Consider the following 22,787-nt stretch of genomic DNA (forward strand, 5'->3'; position numbering starts at 1 on the left):
AAAGACACCTATACAAGAACTGGGTGCAGGACTCCATTGCCTTTTACCCAGTTCCAAGCCACAGTTCTAGGACAGAGAAGAATGCTTGTGGTTGCAAGGGAACAGGGACCCTTCACTGGTATGGGTAAGAATTCCACAGTGGAGAGGAGTTGTGGTCCAAGGGAACAGTAGCCCTACCTGGGTAATGAACAGAGCACAGACTAGGAGGATAGTGACCAGGCCCCTCCCCAGATCACAGCACCTTAGAAGTACTGACAACTCACAGCCTCCAGCCATGAAAATAGCAGGACCCCAAAGCCTGGATCTTAGGACAGTCACAATACCCCAGTCTCAGAGGTAGGCAGAGTCAAAGTCTAATATAAAGTCCAAAGTCAAGAAACAGGCTGAGAAAACAAGCAGAGACAAAAAAGAACCTGACCATAAAGAACTATTATGGTGACAGGGAAGCTTAAGACTCAAACTCAGATAAGAGCAGAACCAGGAGAAATTTGTACACAATTACAGACACAACACATGTGTGATGACCAACTTTGATAGACTGGACTCTTCTCAGCAATGCAGGATTATAAGCCAACTCCAAAAGACTCATGATGGAGAGAGATGTCTACATTCAGAGAAAGAACTAGAAAAAACAGAGTTCGAATGTGTATTGAAGCAAACTACCTGCTTTCATTCTTTTTATTGTTTGGTTTTGTTTTCTCTTTCCCATTGTTCATTCCATCTGACACATTCCTTCTTTATAACCTGACTAATGTGTAATGTGGAAGTATTTGCAGATCCTATACTTGATTATATTCCACCATGGGCAGGAGGAAGGGAAGGAGGAGGAGAAAATTTGAAGCTCAAGGAATTGTGGAACTGAACCTTGTAAACTAAAAGTAAACAAACAAATCAATAAAGACAAAAAAAGACTCAAAATCAAAAGAAGAAAAATATTTGAAAACATCTACAAGCAAAGTCTCAAAGAAAAATGCATATTGGATACAAGGCCAACAAGAATTCCCAGAAAAGTTAAAGAAAGAGATTAACACAGAGAAAAAAAATTTAACAAATAAAATAAGCATGGCAGAGGAAAAATTGGGAAAAGAATTGGGAAAAGAGCAATGCAAGAAAGTTGTGAAAAGAAAAATTTACAGTTTGGTAAAAGAGGCACAAGATATACTGAAGAAAATAACTCTTTAAAAAAATCAGAATTTGGCAAATGGTAAAAGAGGTACAAAACTTTAGAAAATAATTCCTTAAAAGTCAGGATTGGGCCAGTGGAAGCTAATGACTCCATGAAGCAAGAAACATAACACAAAGTAAAAAAAAAAAGAAGAAAATGTAAAATATCTCACTGGAAAAACAACTGACCGAGGAAATTGATTGAGGAAAGATAATTGGAGAATTAATTGGTCTACTTCAAAGCCACAATTAAAAAAAAAGAGCATAGACATCATAATTTGAGAAATTATAAAGGAAAACTACCTAGATGTTTTAGAACTAGAGGGCAAATAGAAATTGAAAGAATCCACTGATAACCTACTGGGAGGGATTCCTAATTAAAAACTCACAGGAATATTATAATCAAATTCCAGAGCTCTCAGGTCAAGAGGAAAATATTGCAAGCAGCCAGAAAGAAACCATTTAAATATTGTGGAACCACAGTCAGGATCACACAGGATTGATTAACTTCCAAATTAGAGGAGAGAAGGCTTGGAATATGATATTCCAGAAGGCAAAGGAGCTAGGATTACAATGAAGAATAATCTACCCAGAAAAACCGAGTATAATCAAAGCAGAAAAATGGATATTTAATGAAATAGAGTACTTCCAAACATTCCTTATGAAAAGACTAGAGTTGATTGAAAATTTGACATTCAAACATAAGGCTCAAGAAAATCATAAAAAGGCAAAGCATATAAAGATTTCCTCCCAGGTGGGATGGGCGGATGAGAATAATTTGTTCCAAGAGCCATGAAAGCATCTGAGGCAGGCACTGTGGAATGCTTAGAGCTTGGTCAGGCATCCAAAATTCCAAGGTCATCCACTGTTGGTCATCTTGACTTTTGTCTTCCACTGGACTTTGATGACACTGGAAGAGAGAGTGAGGCTGAGGACTTTGTGCAACTCTGCCTCACTTAAATCTAATTCACTCACGAGTCAAGACATCATCCATTCATTCACTGGTTTTCTTCAAAAAAGGATGAACAATCACCCCCAAAACATAGTAAGAGCAATATTGTAATATAATCAACTGTGCAAGGTTTAGCTGCATTGATCGATCCAACGATGCATGACAGTTCCAAAGGACTCGTGATGAAATGCTATCCACATCCAGGGAGAGAACTGATTAACACAGTGCAGACTGAAGCATTTTTTCCACTTTATTTTTCTTGTGTTTTTTTTTCCTTTTGCAACATGACTAATATGGAAAAATGTTTTGCATGAATTTATATGTATAATGGTTATTGTATTTCTTGCTTTCTCAATGGGGGGAAGGAGAGAATTTGGAATTGAAAATAAAAATATTTTAAAATTGTTTCCTTCCTTGGTCTTTATAGCTAGTCAGAGACTCCTGAGCTCCACCAATTTGCTTTTGGACATTTTGAAATAGATGTGCAATAGGTATTTCAACATATTCTATTAGCTAAATTAATCCCAGAGTCCCTCCTAAACTGCTGACTGCCCACTAATGGTGGGACCTGACACAGCACAGTAGCCACTTGCGACACCATTTACCTTCCTGGAACACACTAGACCTTGCCCCCAGTGAAGCCACTGGGACTTATTGAACCAATATCTGAACTCAGACTCCTGGAGCCTCACCCACCTACTGGCTTCTATCCAGGGATCTGCTCACAGTTTCTGGGAATCTACTCATTCTACTAAGTCCCCACCCATGGACATGGACCCCTGGCACCAGCTTCCCTCCCCACTCCACCCCAGACACTTGCACAGCAATGTTGGGCAGCTCTCAAAGCCCCAGTGACACTGGAAGTCACTTGAAGCCTTGTCGCCTTGTCCACCTACCTGTGTTGATGCCATCACCAATTTAGATGTAGCCTTGACCTTAGTATAGAACCCAGTCCATATAGTGGGGTTAAGAGAGGATATTTCTAGGTACCCCAGCCACCCTGAGTCTTTGGACTTGGACCCTAGAGGAAGTTCCCCACCTCTGGAGTGCCACCTTTGGTGGGCCCCAAGAAAACTTAGAGGGTGTGGACTCTGCAGCTTCCCTGGCCTCTGTCTTTTGGGATGGACAGAAGTGGAAAAAGATTCCTTCCTAGAAAAGACAAGACTTGAATTTAGGAATTGGACTGGACTGGTGGATATCTCCAAGAATTTTCCCACAATAGGGTTAGAGGTCCTTCTTTTCCTCCTTGTACAAGGATTAATTTTCATTAAAAGGAGATAAAGCTTTGGCTTCCCTGTTGCAATTTCTTGGCCACCTAAAAACATAAAAGTCCCAGTCATGTGGCTTCTAGACATCTTTAATTTGGTGGGTGCCCGAGACTGTGTGAAGTATTCACTATCCCTTGATGACCTGCTGACCAGACATGTTTCCATAAGGAGTTGAGGGAGGTCATGGCCACCAAAGCTGCAACTAAGGGCCATTGTATCCTTGTAGCATATCCTTGGTGTGTTAGGGCAAAATCAACCCACTTGTTGTTAACTGGTCAATGAGTTACTTATAAGGGCCCCATTTTGTGCAAAAATTGAATTTATACCAAGAGAGTGGTGTTATCAGGCTAGCTTCTAACATTTGGAATAGTCAGCAAATTGGAATGAGATGGTCTCCTGGCTTATACCAAATCTGGATAGTGGGGTTACTGGACATACAGGTGCCTCCTGGTGGTGCCAAATGCTTGAGCCATTTTGGTCATGTATGGGGAATCCTGACTCCCACTGATGTAGAAAAGTTGGTTCAGTGGGTGCTAGAGGAGGATGAGAGGGAGGGTATTGGGTGTTAGGTCCAGCATCCCCTGGTTATTGTTGACCGTTCTGCAGGTCTGCAGTCTTGTTGGACTGCCAGTGAAATTAGAGAGAAAGGTAACTGGTCCACTGCACTGATCAACTAGAGACAACTTTTAGTTTTTAAATCTTTTAAAGACCATGCACTGAGGACCAATAGTGTGTAGTCAGAAGCACAGTCCCAGGGATGGAAAGAAGGTCTCTGACCCAGGGGTCTCACAGCATCCTGCCTAAAGCAGAGACAATACAGGAGAATGACAGTAGCAATGAGGAAGATTTGGGTGCTGTGACCCCAGAGAAGACAGCCCCAGCTTTCTTTATTACTATATCCCAGACTACAATTTCCTCCACTGGGCGGTGGGGTCTGTGTGGAGCAGAGGTTGGGACAGCTTTTAGTACAATGGAAATTTCTCGAGTTGGGAAAGAAGTGGAAGATTCCACTGAGGATCTTGGGAACCTTGCCACCAGAGGGTGGTATGGAGCAGGGCTAATGTCTACCAGTGTTTTCCCACAATATGGGGCAGACCTAGGTCTCCCTTTGAGGACTAGGATTAGCTTTTCCCAAGGGAAAATGAAGCAGCCCCTGGGGGTCTGATTGACCCATGTTTCTCTTGATCCTGACCAGATGAGTTTTTTGTAGGAAGAGGATGCATCTACCAAAGGTATAGGTAAGGACTTCTGTATACTTGGTGCACAGGGCAATCAACCTTCTTTTTGCTAACTGTTCAATGACAATAATTTTGTCTTCAAACTGAGCTTAAGTAAGAGTGGGGCACTGGGTCTAACTCACACACATATGCACATCACATGCTGATCATGTATGTAACTCACTGATTGATCACATGTTCATCATGTTGATTTATCACACATGCATAATAAGGTTGATGCTGCACATGTCACACATTCATTATGTGAAATTACCATTAAAGTAACCAAGGGAAATGAGGTAATACATATTTTCAATGTATTGGGTACTCCAGGAGGATCTTTCAAAGAAGTGAAATTGTTTGAAGTTATACAGGAAAAAGAAATAACCATCATGGAAAATTATGATTAACAAAAGACTGTTGAAGAAATCATGGTAGAACATAGTGGTGATTTGTAAACATCTCAGAAGAAAATAAAACTACCTCCTAGCACGTCAAATAGTCCAGCTTCAAATGATCGTTTTCTAGTGGCCATCTTCCACTCCACAGTATTAAACTTCATTATTATTTTAAATAATTTATATTAGTAAAAATGAGTTTGCTAACCAGCAGCCAACTCAATACCTTATGGGATGGGGGAAACCCACAAAAACACACCACATCATACACCTGACTGAAGCAAACTCAGTAGACAGCATTGGACCAGTCTTTCTCTGTCAATACTGATTAAGCCAAGCTTCTTGGATTATTGAGTGTGGTCTTCTAGCTGGAGGTTTTGTCCTTTCTTTCTTTCTTAAGTGAACAACTTTCTATGAGTCAGCATTGAGCCTTGGCATGTTCCATTAGCAGCAAATCTTCAATCCAAATAATGCAAAAGGGTGTATGTAGACACAGTCTCTCTCTCTCTCTCTCTCTCTCTCTCTCTCTCTCTCTCTCTCTCTGTCCAGGTACAGAGTGATTCATTCCCATACAGAGTCCAAGAAAGATGAATCACATGGCAATTCCAGTAGCTTGAGAGGATTCTGTCAAAGCTGCCCTCAGTCAGTGTCTGAGTCTCACACATGATAACTCAATCTGTCATCTGTGGGAAGTTCATTCTCCCTTTGTTCTCAAAAGAATTTGCTTCCTTGATTCACATAAGTCCTCCTTCCATCTGCTGGGTTCGGGGTACCCATCACTTTCCTACCACAGGCTGTCAAAAACAACAATGATGATGTGATGTATTCCTGAAGGAGATAATACACAGCAGCGATGGAGTTAGCTACCGAAGTGGATGTAGGCTCACGTTAAGCTCTGCCTAAGAAGTTGGACCTGAGAAAGAAATAAAACCACCCATGAGAGAATATCAGGGATCACAGTGGTGAGCCTGAATGACCCTTGTTCTGTAGCTTGTTTTTACACACTTAGATGCAGAAAGGAAAGAAAAGAAAAGGCCCTAGGTCATACTTCAATTTTTGATGAGCATTCCTGAGAATGTTTGCAAGAGATCTCCTAGAACACACTCTTCTCTATCCAGACAGGAATTATATGGATCTGTGCTTTTCTTCCTCAGTCAAGGGAAGGGCTGGCTTTAAAGTCCTGAGCATGACAATGAATGAACTGGCAACATTCACTGATTGGGTCTCTCTCTCTCTCTCTCTCTCTCTCTCTCTCTCTCTCTGTCTGTCTGTCTGTCTGTCTGTCTGTCTCTCTCTCTCTCTCTCTCTCTGTCTCTCTGTCTGTCTGTCTCTCTCTCTCTCTCTCTCTCTCTCTTTCTCTCTTTCTTACACACACACACACACATTCACACTGAACAGAAAAAAGGACTCATTCTGTGGAGGAACTGAATCTATTCTGGACGTTTGAAGTTGCTTTCCTTCATGACTTGAAAGGCAACTGAATTTAAATGAAGGAGAATTGGGAGGGGTATCATTAAGCTAGTGTTCAAGAGAGTCTACTCTGGGCAATTCCATGTCAGAAGCTGAACAGGGACAGAACTGTTCTATGATCTAAGGAGAAATAATTACAGGGAGATAGACAGCACCTACCAATTGAGAATAGATTGAAGAATTATGAATTGCTCGATTTCTTGTCACCTAACTTTTGGCTCTGAAAACCCGATAATCAATAGAATTAAAAAAAAACATAGTGTCTGTTAGAGAAGAATCTATAAGCTAATGGGATTGTTTTAACCTGCCTGGATTCCATAGGTAAGTTGTTTGTCATTTCCTACTGATGTGCTTATCTTATTAGCACAAAAAAAGGGGCTAGGAGTGAAAAAATAGTGAAACTTGGCCAAGGACCAGATGATACTGAAAAAGAGTCTATTCAGTGGTTCTTGTTGGGTTCTATGTCCATTTCAATACCTCTCCTGAAGGTGTCTTATAACTCCACTCCCCCACCTCAATCCTGTGCCTTTAAATCTTTCCAGTCAATTAGAAAACTCAGATTAAGTCACTTTTAGTGTGAATTAGTCCGACGCACACCTTTCTCAAGAGTGTATATTTTTTCAGGGAAAAAATAGGAAACCAAAAAAATATTGAAATTTCACATACCAGAGAAGGGGAGGGATTTTTTTGGGGACAGGTAAAGCAGATGCCACTTAATTCAATGCTGCTTAAATCACATCATATGGGCAACTATCTAGTAATAAATGATTATATTAATATTGTACTTTAATTTTTGCAAAGTATTATTTTTCTCATTTAAAATTCAATCTGTGCAGAAGGCTAGCTCAGTGGCAATGAGCTCTTAGTTGGAGTCTGGCTTGGCGACAATGAGTTCTTAGTTGGGAGTCTGGCTTGGTGGTAATGAGTTCTTAGTTGGAGTCCCCTTGTGAGGATTTCAAACAGAGGCTATATGACCAATTACTGTCATGTGATGTTATGGTGGAGATTCTCTTAAGGTATAGGCTGGACTAATATGATAACTAGGGGTACCTTCCAATACTCAAACTCTGTGATTTTTAAACACTGACTCATTCTTCTCTCGAATGTACGCTGCATTCACTCTACCATGTCTCAATTCATTCCAGTCCTAGAATTCATACATCTGAAGTATCCTCCTCTGGTCTGGTCTCTGAATTCTGAGTAGAGGGCTCCTCAGAACCTCCATTCCTACAGGGTGCCCTTGTCCCACTCCTCTCCAGGTTACACTTGGAACTTTATTACTTTACTATGTGTGACCTAGGTTCTTTGTTTCCATCCCTCTCCCCCTTTCATATACTGTCTTCTTCCATTAGCATGTAAGCTCATTGAGGGCAGAGACTATCTTTCTATTTGTACTTATATCCCACAGCTTAGCACAATGCCTGAAACAGAGTAAATACTTAATAAATGCTTGTTGACTTGTACTGAATCAGAAAATCTGGTTTAGATTTCCTGACAGTTACTTATTAACTGTGTGGCCTTGGGTAGGTCACTTAATATTACAGTTATCCCTCTGTAGCTTCACCTGTAAAATGGAAAAATAGTAGTTATACTATCTGTCTCACATGGTCATTGTGCTGATCAAGTGAGAATGTGCCCAATTATCATCCTTTTCATCTGACTAAACTGCTTGGAGGAACCAAAGTCAGACTTTTAAAAAGACAAACAGTTGGAGTAGTTCAATACTTCTTCCTAGGAAGGAAATCAGAACCTAAAGCTTTTGGAAACAACCAGGAAGCTAAACCAGGAAAGATTCTAGTTGTCTTTTGTGCCTTTTCCCTATTATGTTCATTAGTATGGGCAGTTATGATAAATTTAGAATATACCTCATTCCTAAGACACTGTACAATCACAGCATTTTATATAATGAAAGAAGCATGAGTAGATGTTTCCCTACCAATATTAGATGCCTACTGCACACCAGGCTAGTTACACCCCCATAATTCCAGCCAGTGGCCAGAGTTCCTGGGATGTATAACTGTAGAGAATGAGAAAATGAGTGATTGGGTACTTGGGTGAGCAGCAGCTAGAAAGTTAGCACTGGGGAGAGGGACCAAGAGATGGCAGGCTGGTACTAATGCTTTTGTTTCATCCTGTAACTGAAAAATTAATTATTAAAAAATTCTCCAGAATCCTCATTGTGTTTTCTGATAAGGTGAAGGATAATTCTATTATTTTTTGACGTCTTCCCAAACCCATAATGTGCACATTGAATTTTTAGCACCTTTCAGTGGAAAATTTTGGCTATCTTTTATCTTGGTTCATTCCTAACTACACATCTAACTTGAAATGGGTTTTATTAATGGTCTCCCCAAATAGCTGGATAGCAGGAGGAAAGTCAGCCCCAGGGCCTCTAAAATCTGAATGACAATATCCTAATGCAAAAATGAAAAATTCTTGAAGAGTTTTGTGCTGAGAATACAAATAGAAACAAGTTTAAGTTTAGATGACAGCATCCCTTGAACAACCTATTTGTTAATTCTTGACTTTGCTTGAGAAAACATTCTTACACAAATAACATCATCACAGAATTTTAGAGCTAGAAGCCAACTTGGAGATGAACTAGTCCCAAATCCTCCCTTCTACATGAAGAAATTGAGGTCTAGAGGACTGGAACTGTACCAAGATGATGGATTTGGTTAAGCAGAGGGGTAGAGGGAAATGAGGAGGGGGGTAGAACCATCACTAGATCCCGTGTCCTATCTCCTTGTCCAAAGTCCATTCCACTATACCATGGGTTAAGAATAATTCATTTCAGAAGATGGAACAAATGAAAAGGAAAAAAACTCAGAAAGATATTTATTTACCTGTCAGTTTTAAAATATACATGGGTCTTCCATGCACTATGGAGAAGAGGGCTTCATTCAAATGGGGGCAATATAAAGGGGAATTCATGTTGGTTACACTGAAAATTTCAGATTTGGCAGAACCATATATAGTGATTGGGACACTTAGCACACTCATCGCTCCTTGAGGACTGGGACCATTTCATTTTTATCTTTGATTGAGGGACTGGAGTTAGACCACCATATCTCTCAGGTTGATAAGGAACAGCCTTTGGAATATACCTTAGAGACTTCCATCTGTCCTTTTCTGTGTTATTTTCTGGGCCTTCACTTTCATAGGAAGCCAGGTAAAGAGCTAGAATTGGAAAGAAGAGGGATATTAGCAAGGTAGGCTGTGCTCACTGTTAATGTTCAACTACCCAGCTCCCCCACCATATGTAAGCTGATGGATGCCCAATTCCATTAAGAACATAGGGGTCACTCACTTCTGATCATGTGATGACCAAGTCTAGATAAAAAGCTCTTTCAGAACAGAGCTCATTAAAATGCGTAGGAGAGAATTTATGCTACATGCATACCCAAAGACATCCAAGAATCTGGGTTGAGAGGGAGAGAGAAAAATCATTTCTTGATATTTCAAAATTTTTTTAAACTAATAGACAAAGAACTTGGCTGACTTTTCAATCTTGTTCAGTCTTCATTCATTCCACACTCTATGTTATTCAGACTTATCTCTTTTAGAGAGATGTCAAAAGTACCAGTAGCACTTGAATAACACCTATCCCAAAGCTGCTGCTCACTGAACAGAAAACCTGGAAACTAGAATAAACTCTTGGTCATCCTCAAGATCACAGAACAGACAGATAATCAGAGGGTAGGAGGAAGGAATGACCAAGTGCCGCTATTTTGATAATTCCAAGAGGAATGCCAGAGAGATTTGCAACTGACATGATGCTCACCATCCTCACTAAAGACTGGAACAGTCAGCAGATATTGCAAGGTCTTCCGCTCTCTCTCAAAGGGACACTCTACTTGTTTCCATATCATAAATTCACTCACTTGTTTGGCCAGCTCCCAGAATTTCTGAAAGGGAAAGAAAGAAACACACAAATCAAACTTGAAAGGTCCTCTCTAATCTAAATGAGGAGGAAACTATTCTTAGCTAAAGTACTTTATCAATGTGTTATCATTCTTTCTTCACTTCAGAATCGTGTTGTGAGGTCTCCCATTGGTTCTTATGTATCATCATAAAGGTTCTATCTTTACCCATAAAGAATTCTATAAGAATTAAGCCCCTGAATGGTAGGGCATGTATTAGACTGGATTTTGTCACTTTGTGTTTCTACAATGCTTAACTTTCTTCCCCATCTTCTTCAAGACAATCCTTTGTTGTTTAGGTAGTCCTACAGAAAAAGTCTAATCTCTCTTCCATATGACAGACCTTCCCATATTTGGGAAAAGCTATAATACACACTGTAAATATACATTTTCAAAGTTTTGAGATAAAATGAAATAGTCAACAATAACAGTATATCAAAGAAAATTTAACCTTTCTTTTTTATGACTCAAAAGAGCCTGACACTGTTATCTCTTGGGGGCATCACTGTGAACATGGTTATAACTTTATAGGAGATGGTTGATAAGATGGTACATTACCCTGCTTTTTAATAAATTGTTTTTTGTATACTAGGTGGCCACAGATTAAGCACTTTGTACTTGGTGGTAACCCAATTAGGAGCATGAAATTAAGCAAACACACACACACACACACACACACACAAACCAAAAACACTTAGGGAGGTAGGTGGCATGGTGGGGACAGTGATGAACTTAGAGTCAGGAAGACCTGAGTTCAAATCCTATCTGAGACTCTTTCTAGCTGTGTGACCCTAGGCAAGTCATTGAACTTTTCTTTCTCAGGTTTCTCATCTGTAAAAGAGGGATAATAATAGCACCTATCTTCAGGGTTGTTATGAGAATAAAATGGGAAAATATTTGTAAAGTGCTTTGCAAACCTCAAAGTGCTATATAAATGCTAGCTAAATAATAAATGAATATTTAATCCACTCACCTCAAAGTTAATATGACCATTTGGAAGGCGATTCGCACAGCCCTCATTGAGGAAGTAGATATCTTTGATAAAGAGACTGAAGAAGGGAATCACGATCTAAAGGAAACACAAAGATCTGGTTTTTCTTATGCGAAGAAACATGCATCCAATGATGAAAAAGACCAAAGGTCTGAATGAACAGTGAGTATGGAGCAATGTTACCAATTAGTCCTAGACAATGTCACAGGGCATTAACAGGTAGAGACTTTCATTCAGCTGAGGCAGTTGCCTCCTTGAAAAACCCCAATAGTTTTCTAGTGAAAGAGACATATCAGTAATTCCATTTTACATTTAGGAGATACCAAGTAAGCCCTAAGCAAAGTGATTGAGAGCTTTGGGGGTGGGAATGGGCTGGGGTCAGGGGATCAAAATGATTGAAATATCCTATTGGGAATGGAAAAGAAGCTTTTGATGGGTCTATTCCCAATTCTAAAGATGAAAATTAGAACAAAATCTCACACAAACAAAATCCCTCTTCTGTAAAATCACATTATTGTCACCTGCTTTATTATACTACAATGTATTTACTTGTCTGTCATCAATTCTGGGTCCAGGAGACACAATGTTTTATGAGCAAGAATGTATGAAAACCCTATCTTCCTCCATCTCCAAAAACCTCTGCCCACTGTGAAGGTAAAACATTGGAATACCCCAGAATTTCCAGGGCCAGTTGATGCTTTCTGGTGAGAAAATGTGATATTCATCTGACAAGACTGGCCACAGCCTCCTCACATGGAAATCATACAAGCACCGTTTGTAAGGGTTATGGGATTTAAAGATCTTCCATGCCCCATTGGACTTGCTGACATAGCAGGAAGGTGCGGAGCAAGAGAAAGTGGAAGCCAAACTAGAGTTCCTGCGGTGGCTGGCGGTGGTGGCGACGGCGGTGGCAGCAGCAGAGGCAGCGGCAGCGCGAAGCCCTTTTTGAGTTAGCCAGAATTTCTGCTAAGGACTCCTGCTGAGGACTGCCAGGAGCCGGAGCTGCTGGGAGCGCGCTTCCCGGACGCTGGGTGGTTGCTGTGAGTGGGGAGAGGAGGACCTTTGCTTGAGGTAGCCTGTTCTGTTTTAAAGGCTTGAAAATGTGGGTGCTTTCTACTTTATCTACCTGTGCCAATGTCATAACTACTCTGATGGCTTTCACTTTCTGGTTTTGGGACTCAGTCTTTTGGTATCTTAATAAATTTTCTGGTTTATTCCCCCATATGGCAAGCATGACGTATTTTGTGATGGATAATTATATCAGCATATCTGTAATCTCCATAGGCATTGTGAATATGGCATTGCTGATACACCGTTGTATGACAATATGCTGGGGGAAGTATAGGATAAAGGAAAGAGAAGGCGTCTTGAGCCTCCCCTTTCCTCTCAGGGCCCTCCCGTGTGCCATGTTACTAGTACCTTCCTACACCCATTGTTCTTGAGCAGGGGTTAGCAAACAATGGGCCAAGGGCCACGTCCAGTAACCATCCTTAGTTTTCAGGCCATATAAAAAAAGGCAGTCTGTAGGCCATAGTTTGCTGACCACTTTTCTTGTGAGTTAGTTATCTTAAACAGAGATTGTTGCTCTAAGGATTTTCTTTCTAATTATGGAATGATGTCTCCACCATTAGTAGCATACCAGATACCAGAAAGCTGGTGAGGAGCTTGATTGTGAATATTCAAATTTGGGCTGATTGTCATTATATTTGGAGCTAAAACAATACAATAGGTAAGTTATTACTGAATTTTTATTCAATTTAGTCATAGAAAAATCAGGGAGACATCTACATCATTTAGATGGTGCAGGGGATAGTGTCAGTCTTGGAGTCAGGAAGACTCCTTTTCCCAGTTCAAATCCAGCCTCAGACACTTACTAGCTCTGTGACCTTGGGGGCAAGCCACTTAACCCTGCTTGCCTCAGTTCCCTCATCTGTAAAATAAGCTAGAGAAGGAGATGGCAAACCACTCCAGTGTCTCTGCCAAGAAAAACCCAAATGGTGTCACAAAGAGTCAGACATAATTAAAATGACTGAACAATAAGAACAAAAAAATTGCTGGTATTAATTATCTTTTAATATGTTACTATGTTATATATTAAACGATATATTTAATGTTATCTCCTTTTAATATGTTATTTAATATATCATATTAACATATGATATGCTAATTATCTTTTAATATGTTATATGATTTTACTATTCAGTAAACTGTATTATAATACTATTATTTTAATACTATGCATGTTATAATACTATTATAATAGGATACATATTACAATCTATTATTATAATACTGTAAACTATAGTATTCACTGATCAGTATTTCTCTTTCATTGCCTAGTTTCTCCCTGGTTAGGTATCAAGACCATGTATGTACTTATATATACATATATATCTGCATGTATATATATTTGTGTGTGTATGTATGTGTATACATATATATATATATTTGTATCATAGAAGAAGTTTGGCAGGCCCTCTTATTTTCCTACTTTTTTTTTGCACATGGTTTATGTAATCTAGGAATTAATTTTTCTATGAATGTTGAATAGAATTCACTTGTAAGTTCATCTAGTTTTGGGTTTTTTTCTTTGAGACTTCATTTGTGGCTTGCTCAATTAATTTTTTCTGAAACTGAGTTATTAAAATTATTTCTTGTTCAGTTAATCTAGATGTTCATCTGTTTCAAAGTTTTGTTGGCATATAATTGGGCAAATTAGTTTCTGAGAGTTTCCTTTCATTTCGCCATCTTTTGTTGAGAGTTCTTTTTCAATTTAGTTGTCTGTTCTTCCTCTTTAAATCAGATGACATATTTACCTATTTTATTAGTTTTTCAGAATCGGTTTCTAGTTTAATTGATCAGTTCAATTTCTTGCTTCCAACTTTGTCAATCTCTTCTTTGATTTTCAGAAGGACTGTTTTAAAATTACTTATTTTTGTTGTAATGTTTCCTAATGGTTTTTTGAAGGTAACTCAATTTGCCTTGACAGGAAACAGTGACTAGATGCCAGGAAGTACAAAAATAAAAACAAACAGTCCCTATTTCCAAAGAGAAAGATAAGATTTGGGCTATCTTCTTCCATGTTCACACATGGTTCTTCTGGGAGCTCAAGAGGGATACAGATGAAGGGGCAGCCAGGTGGCTCAGCGAGTAAGAGTACTGGCTCCAGTGTTGGGACGACCTGGAGATCGAATCCCGGGCTCAGATACTCAGCACCACACCCAGAAATAACTGGCTGTGTAACCTTGAGCAAGTTACTTAACCCCGATTGCTTAAAAAAAAAAAAAAGAGGGATACAGATGGGGCAAAAGAAGGAGAATGGGACAGTATATCAAGGACTTTAATGTAGCTGTCAGGGTATGGTTTACCAAGTTAACTATTAACAGAAGGGCTTCCCTCTTATGGTCAATTCATGGTCTTATTTACTGTCACTTTTCTTTTAATTGTATTCCGCCCCCCTCCACGCAGGTATTAAAGATGAATGGACTAGGCCTCCTCTGGCATGCCCAAAAAGAAAAATGAGAAGTCCAATAAAAGAGGCAACATTACTCTTCATTCAGAGTAAAACATGTGTTGTCTCACACTAAAAGTCTCTTGTATCAGTCTATTTTTGCAACCTACCTTCTCTCTGCTGCTATGAGCTGTCAAAGATCTTTGTGCCGCTGCTCGGAGAGCTGTTCGGTAATTATAAAAATTACTCGAAGGGTCCATCTGATGCTGTACACAGAAAAGAAGTAGCATTATTACTCAGTATCTTCTGACAACAAAAGGTCTTTGTCTAGAAATGATGATTATGAAAATAGCAAGTTAATTTCTGTGGAGGCACTCAGATTAGGGTAGGGCTCATTTTTAATGTAGAGGACAGATGGTAAAAGATACATCTTTTCATGTGTCTGAAGCAGATTTTACTATTTGTAGGAATTGATAAGCTTTAATGTTGACTTGTCCAAATTCAGTGAAAGTTTATATTTGGAAGTAAATCCATCACTGGTAATTAGTTGATGGAACAACATTAGAAAATTCACTAATTTTTAACTAAAGCAATGGGTCTTAACTTGGGGGTCCATGAACTTACAAAAAAAATTGGTAACTAGTTTGAGACAATCAGTCTCCTTTGTATTCCTAGGTATCTTTTTTTGTGCATTATTCTGAAAGGAGGCACATAGGCTTCACCAGACTGCCAGAGGGGTCCATGGCACAAAGAAGGTTAAGAATTTTGATCTAACGGATAATTAGAGCATGAGGATGTTTAGAGAAATGTAATGATGCCACATTCTGTCAGCCTGTGCAGAGAACCTGATATTTGCATTTGATAAAATAAAATTGTTCATAAATCACTGAAGGAGCAATGAAAGGAGACATTTTTAAAATGGCTTGTAAATAGGAACTTAAATAATCTTAACCATATTTCCTGATCCTGAGGTTTTTGGAATTGACTCATTCATCATCATCTCTTAGAATAATCCCAGGTGGTTTCAGAAGGATGAGAAAATGCCTGGATAAAGAAGCACCTACTTCCCTTATGTAATTTCATTTGGTTTCTGATCCATGAAAGGCAGCTGCACCACAAGGGGTAGAATGCTACCTTTGGACCCAGGAAGCTCTGGATTCAACTTTGCCTTTGGCCCATACTGGCTGTGTGACCTTGGGAAAGGCAATGGATCTCTTGGTGCCTGAGCACGAGGACTATATGTTGAAGAAAAGGTATTGAACCTTCATTGGTGAAGAAGTTTCCTATATCATGGGAGTTTCCTATATCATGAAGTCCCAGGTCCAGTCCCTGGCCCTATCCTTAGCTATTCATAACAACAACAGTTCCTAAGATTTGATTAGAGATGTAGTGGGGAAGTGGATGGATTATTGGTGTGCAAATCAGGAAGGCCTGAGTTCGAGTTCTGCCCCCAATTCATACTGTCTGTGATACTGGTGAAGTCACTGGACAATTTTCTAACACCTTAAGTTGCAGAGAAGGTGCCAGCATGTATCAGGAGAGGAGTTTTCCTAAATTTAGAGCCCCCTACATCAAATTACAGGTCAGGAGAGAAATGGAGACGGAAAGACAGATACAGATACAGAGAGAGGGATAGAGATACACAGAAAGAGACAGAGACAGAGAGAGATGGAGAGAGGGAAGAGGGAGAGGGAGGGGGAGAGAGAGAGGAGGAAGAAGAAGAAAAAAAGAGAAATAGAAGAAGGAGGGGGAGGAGAGAGAGAGAGAGAGAGAGAGAGAGAGAGGAGGGACAGAGACAGATAGAGGTACAGTATGATATTATGGGAATGGAGCATAGTTCTTGGAGTTCAGAAATTTGGGTTTGAATCCTGTCTAATATGCCTGCATTCTGCATGTCTTTGGGCAAGATGGCTGAGTTTGTTTCCTATCCATAAAATGTGTGTGTATATGTATATTATGGCACACATAGGTAATATGTGCTATAAAAACCTGAGTCATTATTACAGAATACTGCTTTGAGGTTTATATTTATTATTAACAATAGTAGCCATATATTTATTGAAAGTTATGTGACTGTTTTTTTCTTTCCAAGTCCTCAAATCCTGTAAAGTTTCTCTCCTTCTACCATACCAAGGTTTATACCTAAGATTATAATGCTACTGGTCTGGGGATGCTTTAACGAGTTAATTATATAGACGAAATCTTTTTTAAAAAGAGAAAACTGCCCACTCATGATCAAGCCAGGGCCTTGTCCATAGCTCCTGTCTCCTCTAACTGCATCTCTTTTTACCCTGGGTCTTAAAGGATGATTGTTCTGGCTCTTCTTGGTGATCCAAAGTCAATCTGTCCATGAAGCAAAGGGAAGCAGCTTCCTTTTGCAAAAGCCAAAGGATGATCCCTTCAGAGTATCAAGTATGTTTACCTCGAGAATGTCAAACTTGGCAGTCTTCACTTTGGCCCAAGTTTTCTTTAGCCGGGAGACAGGGCTCATGTTCATGCCAGCTTTCCATGTAAAATTAAAAAAGAAAAAGACAAATCAAATGTAGAACTCTATTTGAAATTCTGATTCTAAAAATGAGCCCATTATCAAATAATGTTTCTGAAAATGTCTATAGATTGTAAACTGTAGTAACCATGTCTTCGACTCCTCAAAAATCCCCCCACCTTGTGCCTACTCTCTTATTCTGTGCACAACAGGAATTCAATCTAGTTTTGATAAATTAAATGGAAATGTCTTTAGAATTAAACAGGAAAATTGCTCCCAGTGCCCCAATTGATTTCAGGACTCTGATATTCATACTTTAAGAAAGCCAGGTTCTTTGGTACCACTATAAAGCAAGGAAAATTAATTCAAATTTTTAGCTTGGTGGTACAGGCTGGTCTGGAGTCAGGAAGACCTGAGTTCAAGTGTGACCTCAGACACTTCCTAGCTGGGTGACCCTGGGTGAGTCACTTATCTTCTCTATGCTTCAGTTTGCTCATCTGTGAAACGGCAATAATAATAACAGGGTTATTGTGAAGATTAATTGAGATTTTATTTGTAAAGCACTTAGTACAGTGCCTGGGCTATGCCCTCTACCCCCTATAGGGCAACTGTGGAACTCTAAATGTTTTCTTCCTGTAAATTAGGGGTCCTTAAGTTGGGGTCTGGGAATCTGGGATTTTGTCATATTTTAATAACATTTCAATCAATTATTCAAATGATATTTCAATGTAATTGATTTATTTTATAATCCTATGTATTTCATTTCATGCATTTGAAAACACTATTCTGTGTAGGGCCCATAAATTTTACCAGAGTGGCACAAAAAAAGTTTAAAGGTGACTTGGAGTGATTTTACTGCTCATTTCCATTTAAATCTCCAGTCAAAGTAGCAAGGAGATTTGTCAGGATTTTTTGTTACTATGTGTTAAAGACTTTTTTAATTGGGGAAGGGGAGAGAAAGAAAAGACCCAAATTCTAGACACCTCTCATTTTGTCAATCTCCTAATTTCATTTATCTAGGCCAGTCCTGTTTATATATCTTCAAAAATGATTTGGACTCTTATTTCATTCCCAGACTCTGCTAATACACAATCTTTCCAAACCCTTGGTAAGAAGTGGCTTTACTTCTTAGACCTTGGGCTCCTTGACAGCAGACTGTACTTGCCTTTCTCTATTTAATTTTATTTTTAATTTACAGAATAAAACAAGCATTTCCATAACATAGTATAATAAAAAAGATAATTATGCAAAGTCAGTCAGTCAGTATGGGAAGAGTGAAGGAAGAAAAAAAGAAAAAATCTTCAGTTTCACTTTATTATATATTTAAAAGGAATAGCAAGTTGTACATCATAGATGTGCAGTTTCATGTTCAATCATCTCTTTTATTATACTATGTTATGGAAATGCTTGTTTTATTCTGTAAATTAAAAATAAAATTAAACAGAGAAAGGCAAGTACAGTCTGCTGTCCAGGAGCCCAAGATCTAATGGGGGAGTGAGACCCCTGACTTAATGGAACAAGGATGGTGGTGGATGATGGTAAGAAATCATGCCAAAATATTCTTTTTATAATTTAATTTTTTTGTTTGTTTTTTAATAATATTTTTACAAAAATAATGAAGAGAAGCCTGAAAGCAAAGCCTTTAGAAGTACATTGCCTAGGGGCGGCCAGGTAGCAAAGCGAGTAAGAGCACCAGCTCCAGTGTCAGGATGACCTGGGGATAAAATCCAGGCTCAGACACTTAGCACCCACCCAGAAACACCTGGCTGTGTAACCTTGAGCAAGTTACTTAACCCCAATTGCTTAGGGGCGGCCGGGTGGCTCAGCTAGTAAGAGCACCGGCTCCAGTGTCGGGATGACCTGGGGATCAAATCAAGTCAGCACCACACCCAGAAATAACTGGCCGTGTAGCCTTGAGCAAGTTACTTAACCCCAATTGCTAAGAAGAAGACGAAGAAGAAGAAGAAGAAGAAGAAGAAGAAGAAGAAGAAGAAGAAGAAGAAGAAGAAGAAGAAGAAGAAGAAGTACATTGCCTGTTTTTCCTTCCCCTCGCAATCACACAGGCAGCAATCTGTGCACTGCAGAGTCCCAAGATGGGCCAATGCTAACTAGGTATCCCGGGTGTCTTACAAACAAGCCTGCCTCTATATGACTTTAAATGGTGTTTTATAGATACTCTCTCTTGAGGGCTCCATTCTGGAACATAAAACAAACTGCTAGATTTAGAAAACCCCCCTCTTCTGCTCCTTTTTTGTTGACAGTTGTTTTCCATCAGTCCCATTATGAGGAGAATGGCAAGATCCCTTCTGGACATACTCACATATTATCGCCATCAAGGAGTTAAAGTTGCCAATGTTGAAACACTCCCGGGCTACATCAATGAAATATTCAATCATTCTTGCTCGGTGTTTCTTTTTCACAGGCTGAAAAACAATGGTAGTGGAATATGACCTACCAGAGCATAGATAGAAAGCCAAGAGAACCGCTACTGAGAAGGTCTGCCAGAGTGTGGGTGGAAAGCCAACCCAAGGACTACTGAGGTCAATGAGGAGAGCTTCTAGAGGACAAGACTGATCTATTTTCTCACCATGCAGATTTCAGTGGCAACCAAGTAGCTGAGTCGATTAAACCATTCCACATAAGCTTCAAGGTTTCGTGTCTTTTTTGGCTCATCATAACAACTCTGAAGAAACCCAAGAAAAAGAACAGAAGTTATTATAACTAATTATCAGACAAAAGGAAAGGTTGAAATCAGAAAACCAGGAGGAAATACAATAACATTTTGCCTCTACTCAGGGGTATGCTGGTAAAAGTTTAACAACTGGATCTTTAGGGGAAAAAACAAACAAATCTTGCATGACACTTTTTGGGTTTAAAATGCATTATTAAAATTTTCCCCATCACTTTCTTAAGTCTAGACCACAAACAAAACAACAAGCAGGTCTTGATTTGTAATGTTTGCTGATTTCTGAGGCATAAATGCTTGTCATGAAACCTTAACAATCACCTGTACTCTTGCAAAGGCATGCCTTTGCCTCTGCCTCAGAGATCACTTAAGATCCCATGTTAAAAGGGTTCCTAGGGGTCTTGATATATTTGCTCACTCCAATGTAGTTATTCATATACTCTTTCTCCCAGACCCCAAGCTGAGTGACTTAGGACTGGACAGTTATTCTTTCATTGAAGTCTTAAGCCTTTATACCCTGGATTTAAAGAGTTAGAGCCAATGTGCTCTGGCATGACCCTGATCTTCAAGGGAGGGCAACAAAATGGCAGCATCACAGTGAATGGGACTGAAAGGACTAGAACACTCTCTCCTAAAATTAAGCATCGAAATGGCAGTTTATGTAAGTTCAAATCCCACCCAGCATTTAGTATCTATGTGGGTAACTGACTTAACTTTTCTTATTTGTAAAATGAGAATGAGACCTGTATTGCCATCCTTGCCGGCTTGTTTTGATTCACTCCTACCTATTCCCCAGCCCCCGCCATTTTTGGAAGTCTGGTGAAGCCAACAAACATCTCAGATTAATGTTGTTAAAAAATCGAAGGAAATTCTAAATTTTAATTGGAGGTTAGTGAACATCAAGATGTAATTGTTTTTGCCCATAAAGTTAAAGAACTCCTCAAGAAACCCTATTCTAGGGTCCATTATAGTTGTGAATCTATGATCATATCATTCCAAAGATAATCAATAAACACATGTTGAATCCTTACTAAGTACCCAGCACAATGATAAATTTTTAAAAGTGCAAAACCAGTCCTACCATGAGTCAAAGACTCACATTCTAATGGGGGAAATAAAATGCAAATGGAAAATAAAATCCAAGGATCTCTGCCCAGGCCCTCCCCAATTGTTAGTATTCTCACACACCTTAAATTTACTTGTCCATGTAGATGTTGTTATTATATCTCCCTGAGAGCAGTGAGCATTTAACTTTTTTTTTTTTTATAAAGCAATCGGGGTTAAATAACTTGCTCAAAGTTACACGGCCAGTTATTTCTGGGTGTGGTGCTGAGTATCTGAGCCTGGATTTGATCCAGGTCATCCCGACACTGGAGCCAGTGCTCTTACTTGCTGAGCCACCTGGCTAGCTCTAAGCAATTGGGGTTAAGTAACTTGCTCAGGGTTACACGGCCAGGTGTTTCTGGGTGGGTGCTAAGTGTCTGAGCCCGGATTCGATCCCAGGTCTTCTCAACACTGGAGCCGGTGCTCTTACTCGCTGTGCTACCTGGCCACCCCGAGCATTTAACTTTTAATTTGTTTCCCCTGTACCTAATATAATGTTTAGCAAACAGTAGGCTCTCAATAAATGTTTGCAGACTGTCTTTGGGTTCATCAGCTCATAGATAGAGAGCTCAAAGAAGCCTAAGAGGCCATCTAATCCAACTCCCTTATTTTACATAGCAAGAAACTAAGGCTCCCAGATGTTGAACGAATTTGCGCAAGGTCATAGGGGCAGTGGATGCCAAAGATGGGATCTGATCCAGGTCATCTACCTTTGAAACACATGTTTTTTCCTCTGTCCCATGAAGCCTCTCACTGTCATCACTATGAGGATCTCCCAAACCCTGTGACTCAATCAAAAGTGAAGCAGTTTCTTATATTCCCGGAGCCTTGCACATGGGAGGTCATGAATATATGCATTGTTCCCAAAGTCTTAGTGCAGTTTTAAGTTTTAATGGCTTAAAATTATTAAAGGGGTTGAGGGTGGGTATCCATATCTTAAGCTATTAAGCTTTAATAGATTAAACCTGCACTATGGTTTTGGGACACCCTGTGTAAAATGTTACTGAATTGAGCACATGGCAAGCTGGGGTGGGTGTGAAGGAGACACGGGGAACTGGAATTTGTGTTCTCTAAGATTGTAAAGAAAACCCTTCACCAAACAATCAGTAGAAACTACATGGCACTTGGCTCAAAAGGAAAATTCCAACTCAGGCTAATTTGTTTTCTCTCTGACAAGTTCCTTGTTAGTTTTTCATTGAAGAATTTGATCTTTAGCTCCTATACTGAGGGGAATCTTAAGGACAAAAAACAGCTGTTGTCCTTGTTCCCACAGGACAGTGATTTCTAGGAGAGTTTAGAATGTCCCTACCATCCAAAGGGCAAAGATGTGTCTTGCAGATTTCCAGTTGGGTTATTGTTAGAGAGAGAGATATTTGAAAGTTTTAAATGTCTGCTGGCTTTATCCTGATAATAAAGAGAACATTTATCAAGGAGATCTAACCGCATCTTAGGGGAAGAAAAAAACCCATTTCTAACAGCTTTTTTATCAGCCAGGTGAATGGCCCTATACTGTCCTTGTAATTGAATCAAAAGCTGATCTTCTGTTTTCTAATAATAGCTGCTAAAACCATGGCATTCACCTCCATCAAAACCAATCACCAAATGCTAATCACCAAAGTTTCCCAGAAAGGAGAAAGAGATCCAAAATAAAAATAGAAACAAAAACCCTAAAACCATG

The 22,787-nt window shown here is 39.5% G+C and overlaps 1 protein-coding gene across 5 annotated transcripts in view; it reads right to left on the minus strand.

The window, feature by feature from the left end:
- Positions 1 to 1,767: 1,767 nt before the first annotated feature.
- RASGEF1B (RasGEF domain family member 1B) overlaps positions 1,768 to 22,787 on the minus strand; it is a 46,017-nt gene continuing 24,997 nt past the window's right edge. For 3 of the 5 annotated variants that reach the window (XM_069092604.1, XM_069092571.1, XM_069092579.1), the window contains 7 exons: positions 19,907 to 20,002; positions 19,640 to 19,742; positions 17,257 to 17,336; positions 15,005 to 15,100; positions 11,366 to 11,461; positions 10,254 to 10,377; positions 8,675 to 9,649 (listed from right to left, as the gene is read on the minus strand). In XM_069092604.1, coding sequence (XP_068948705.1) covers positions 9,423 to 9,649; positions 10,254 to 10,377; positions 11,366 to 11,461; positions 15,005 to 15,100; positions 17,257 to 17,336; positions 19,640 to 19,742; positions 19,907 to 20,002 — 822 coding nt within the window. In that variant the 3' untranslated portion in view covers positions 8,675 to 9,422. Of the gene's footprint in view, positions 2,075 to 4,779; positions 5,913 to 8,674; positions 9,650 to 10,253; positions 10,378 to 11,365; positions 11,462 to 15,004; positions 15,101 to 17,256; positions 17,337 to 19,639; positions 19,743 to 19,906; positions 20,003 to 22,787 lie in introns of those variants that run through there. The other 2 variants (XM_069092588.1, XM_069092596.1) reach the window with 2 other exon arrangements.

This window comes from Petaurus breviceps, unplaced genomic scaffold, assembly GCF_028583685.1.
Source record: "Petaurus breviceps papuanus isolate PSGF00001 unplaced genomic scaffold, PetGlider_PUasm1.0 126, whole genome shotgun sequence".
Classification (NCBI taxonomy): domain Eukaryota; kingdom Metazoa; phylum Chordata; class Mammalia; order Diprotodontia; family Petauridae; genus Petaurus; species Petaurus breviceps.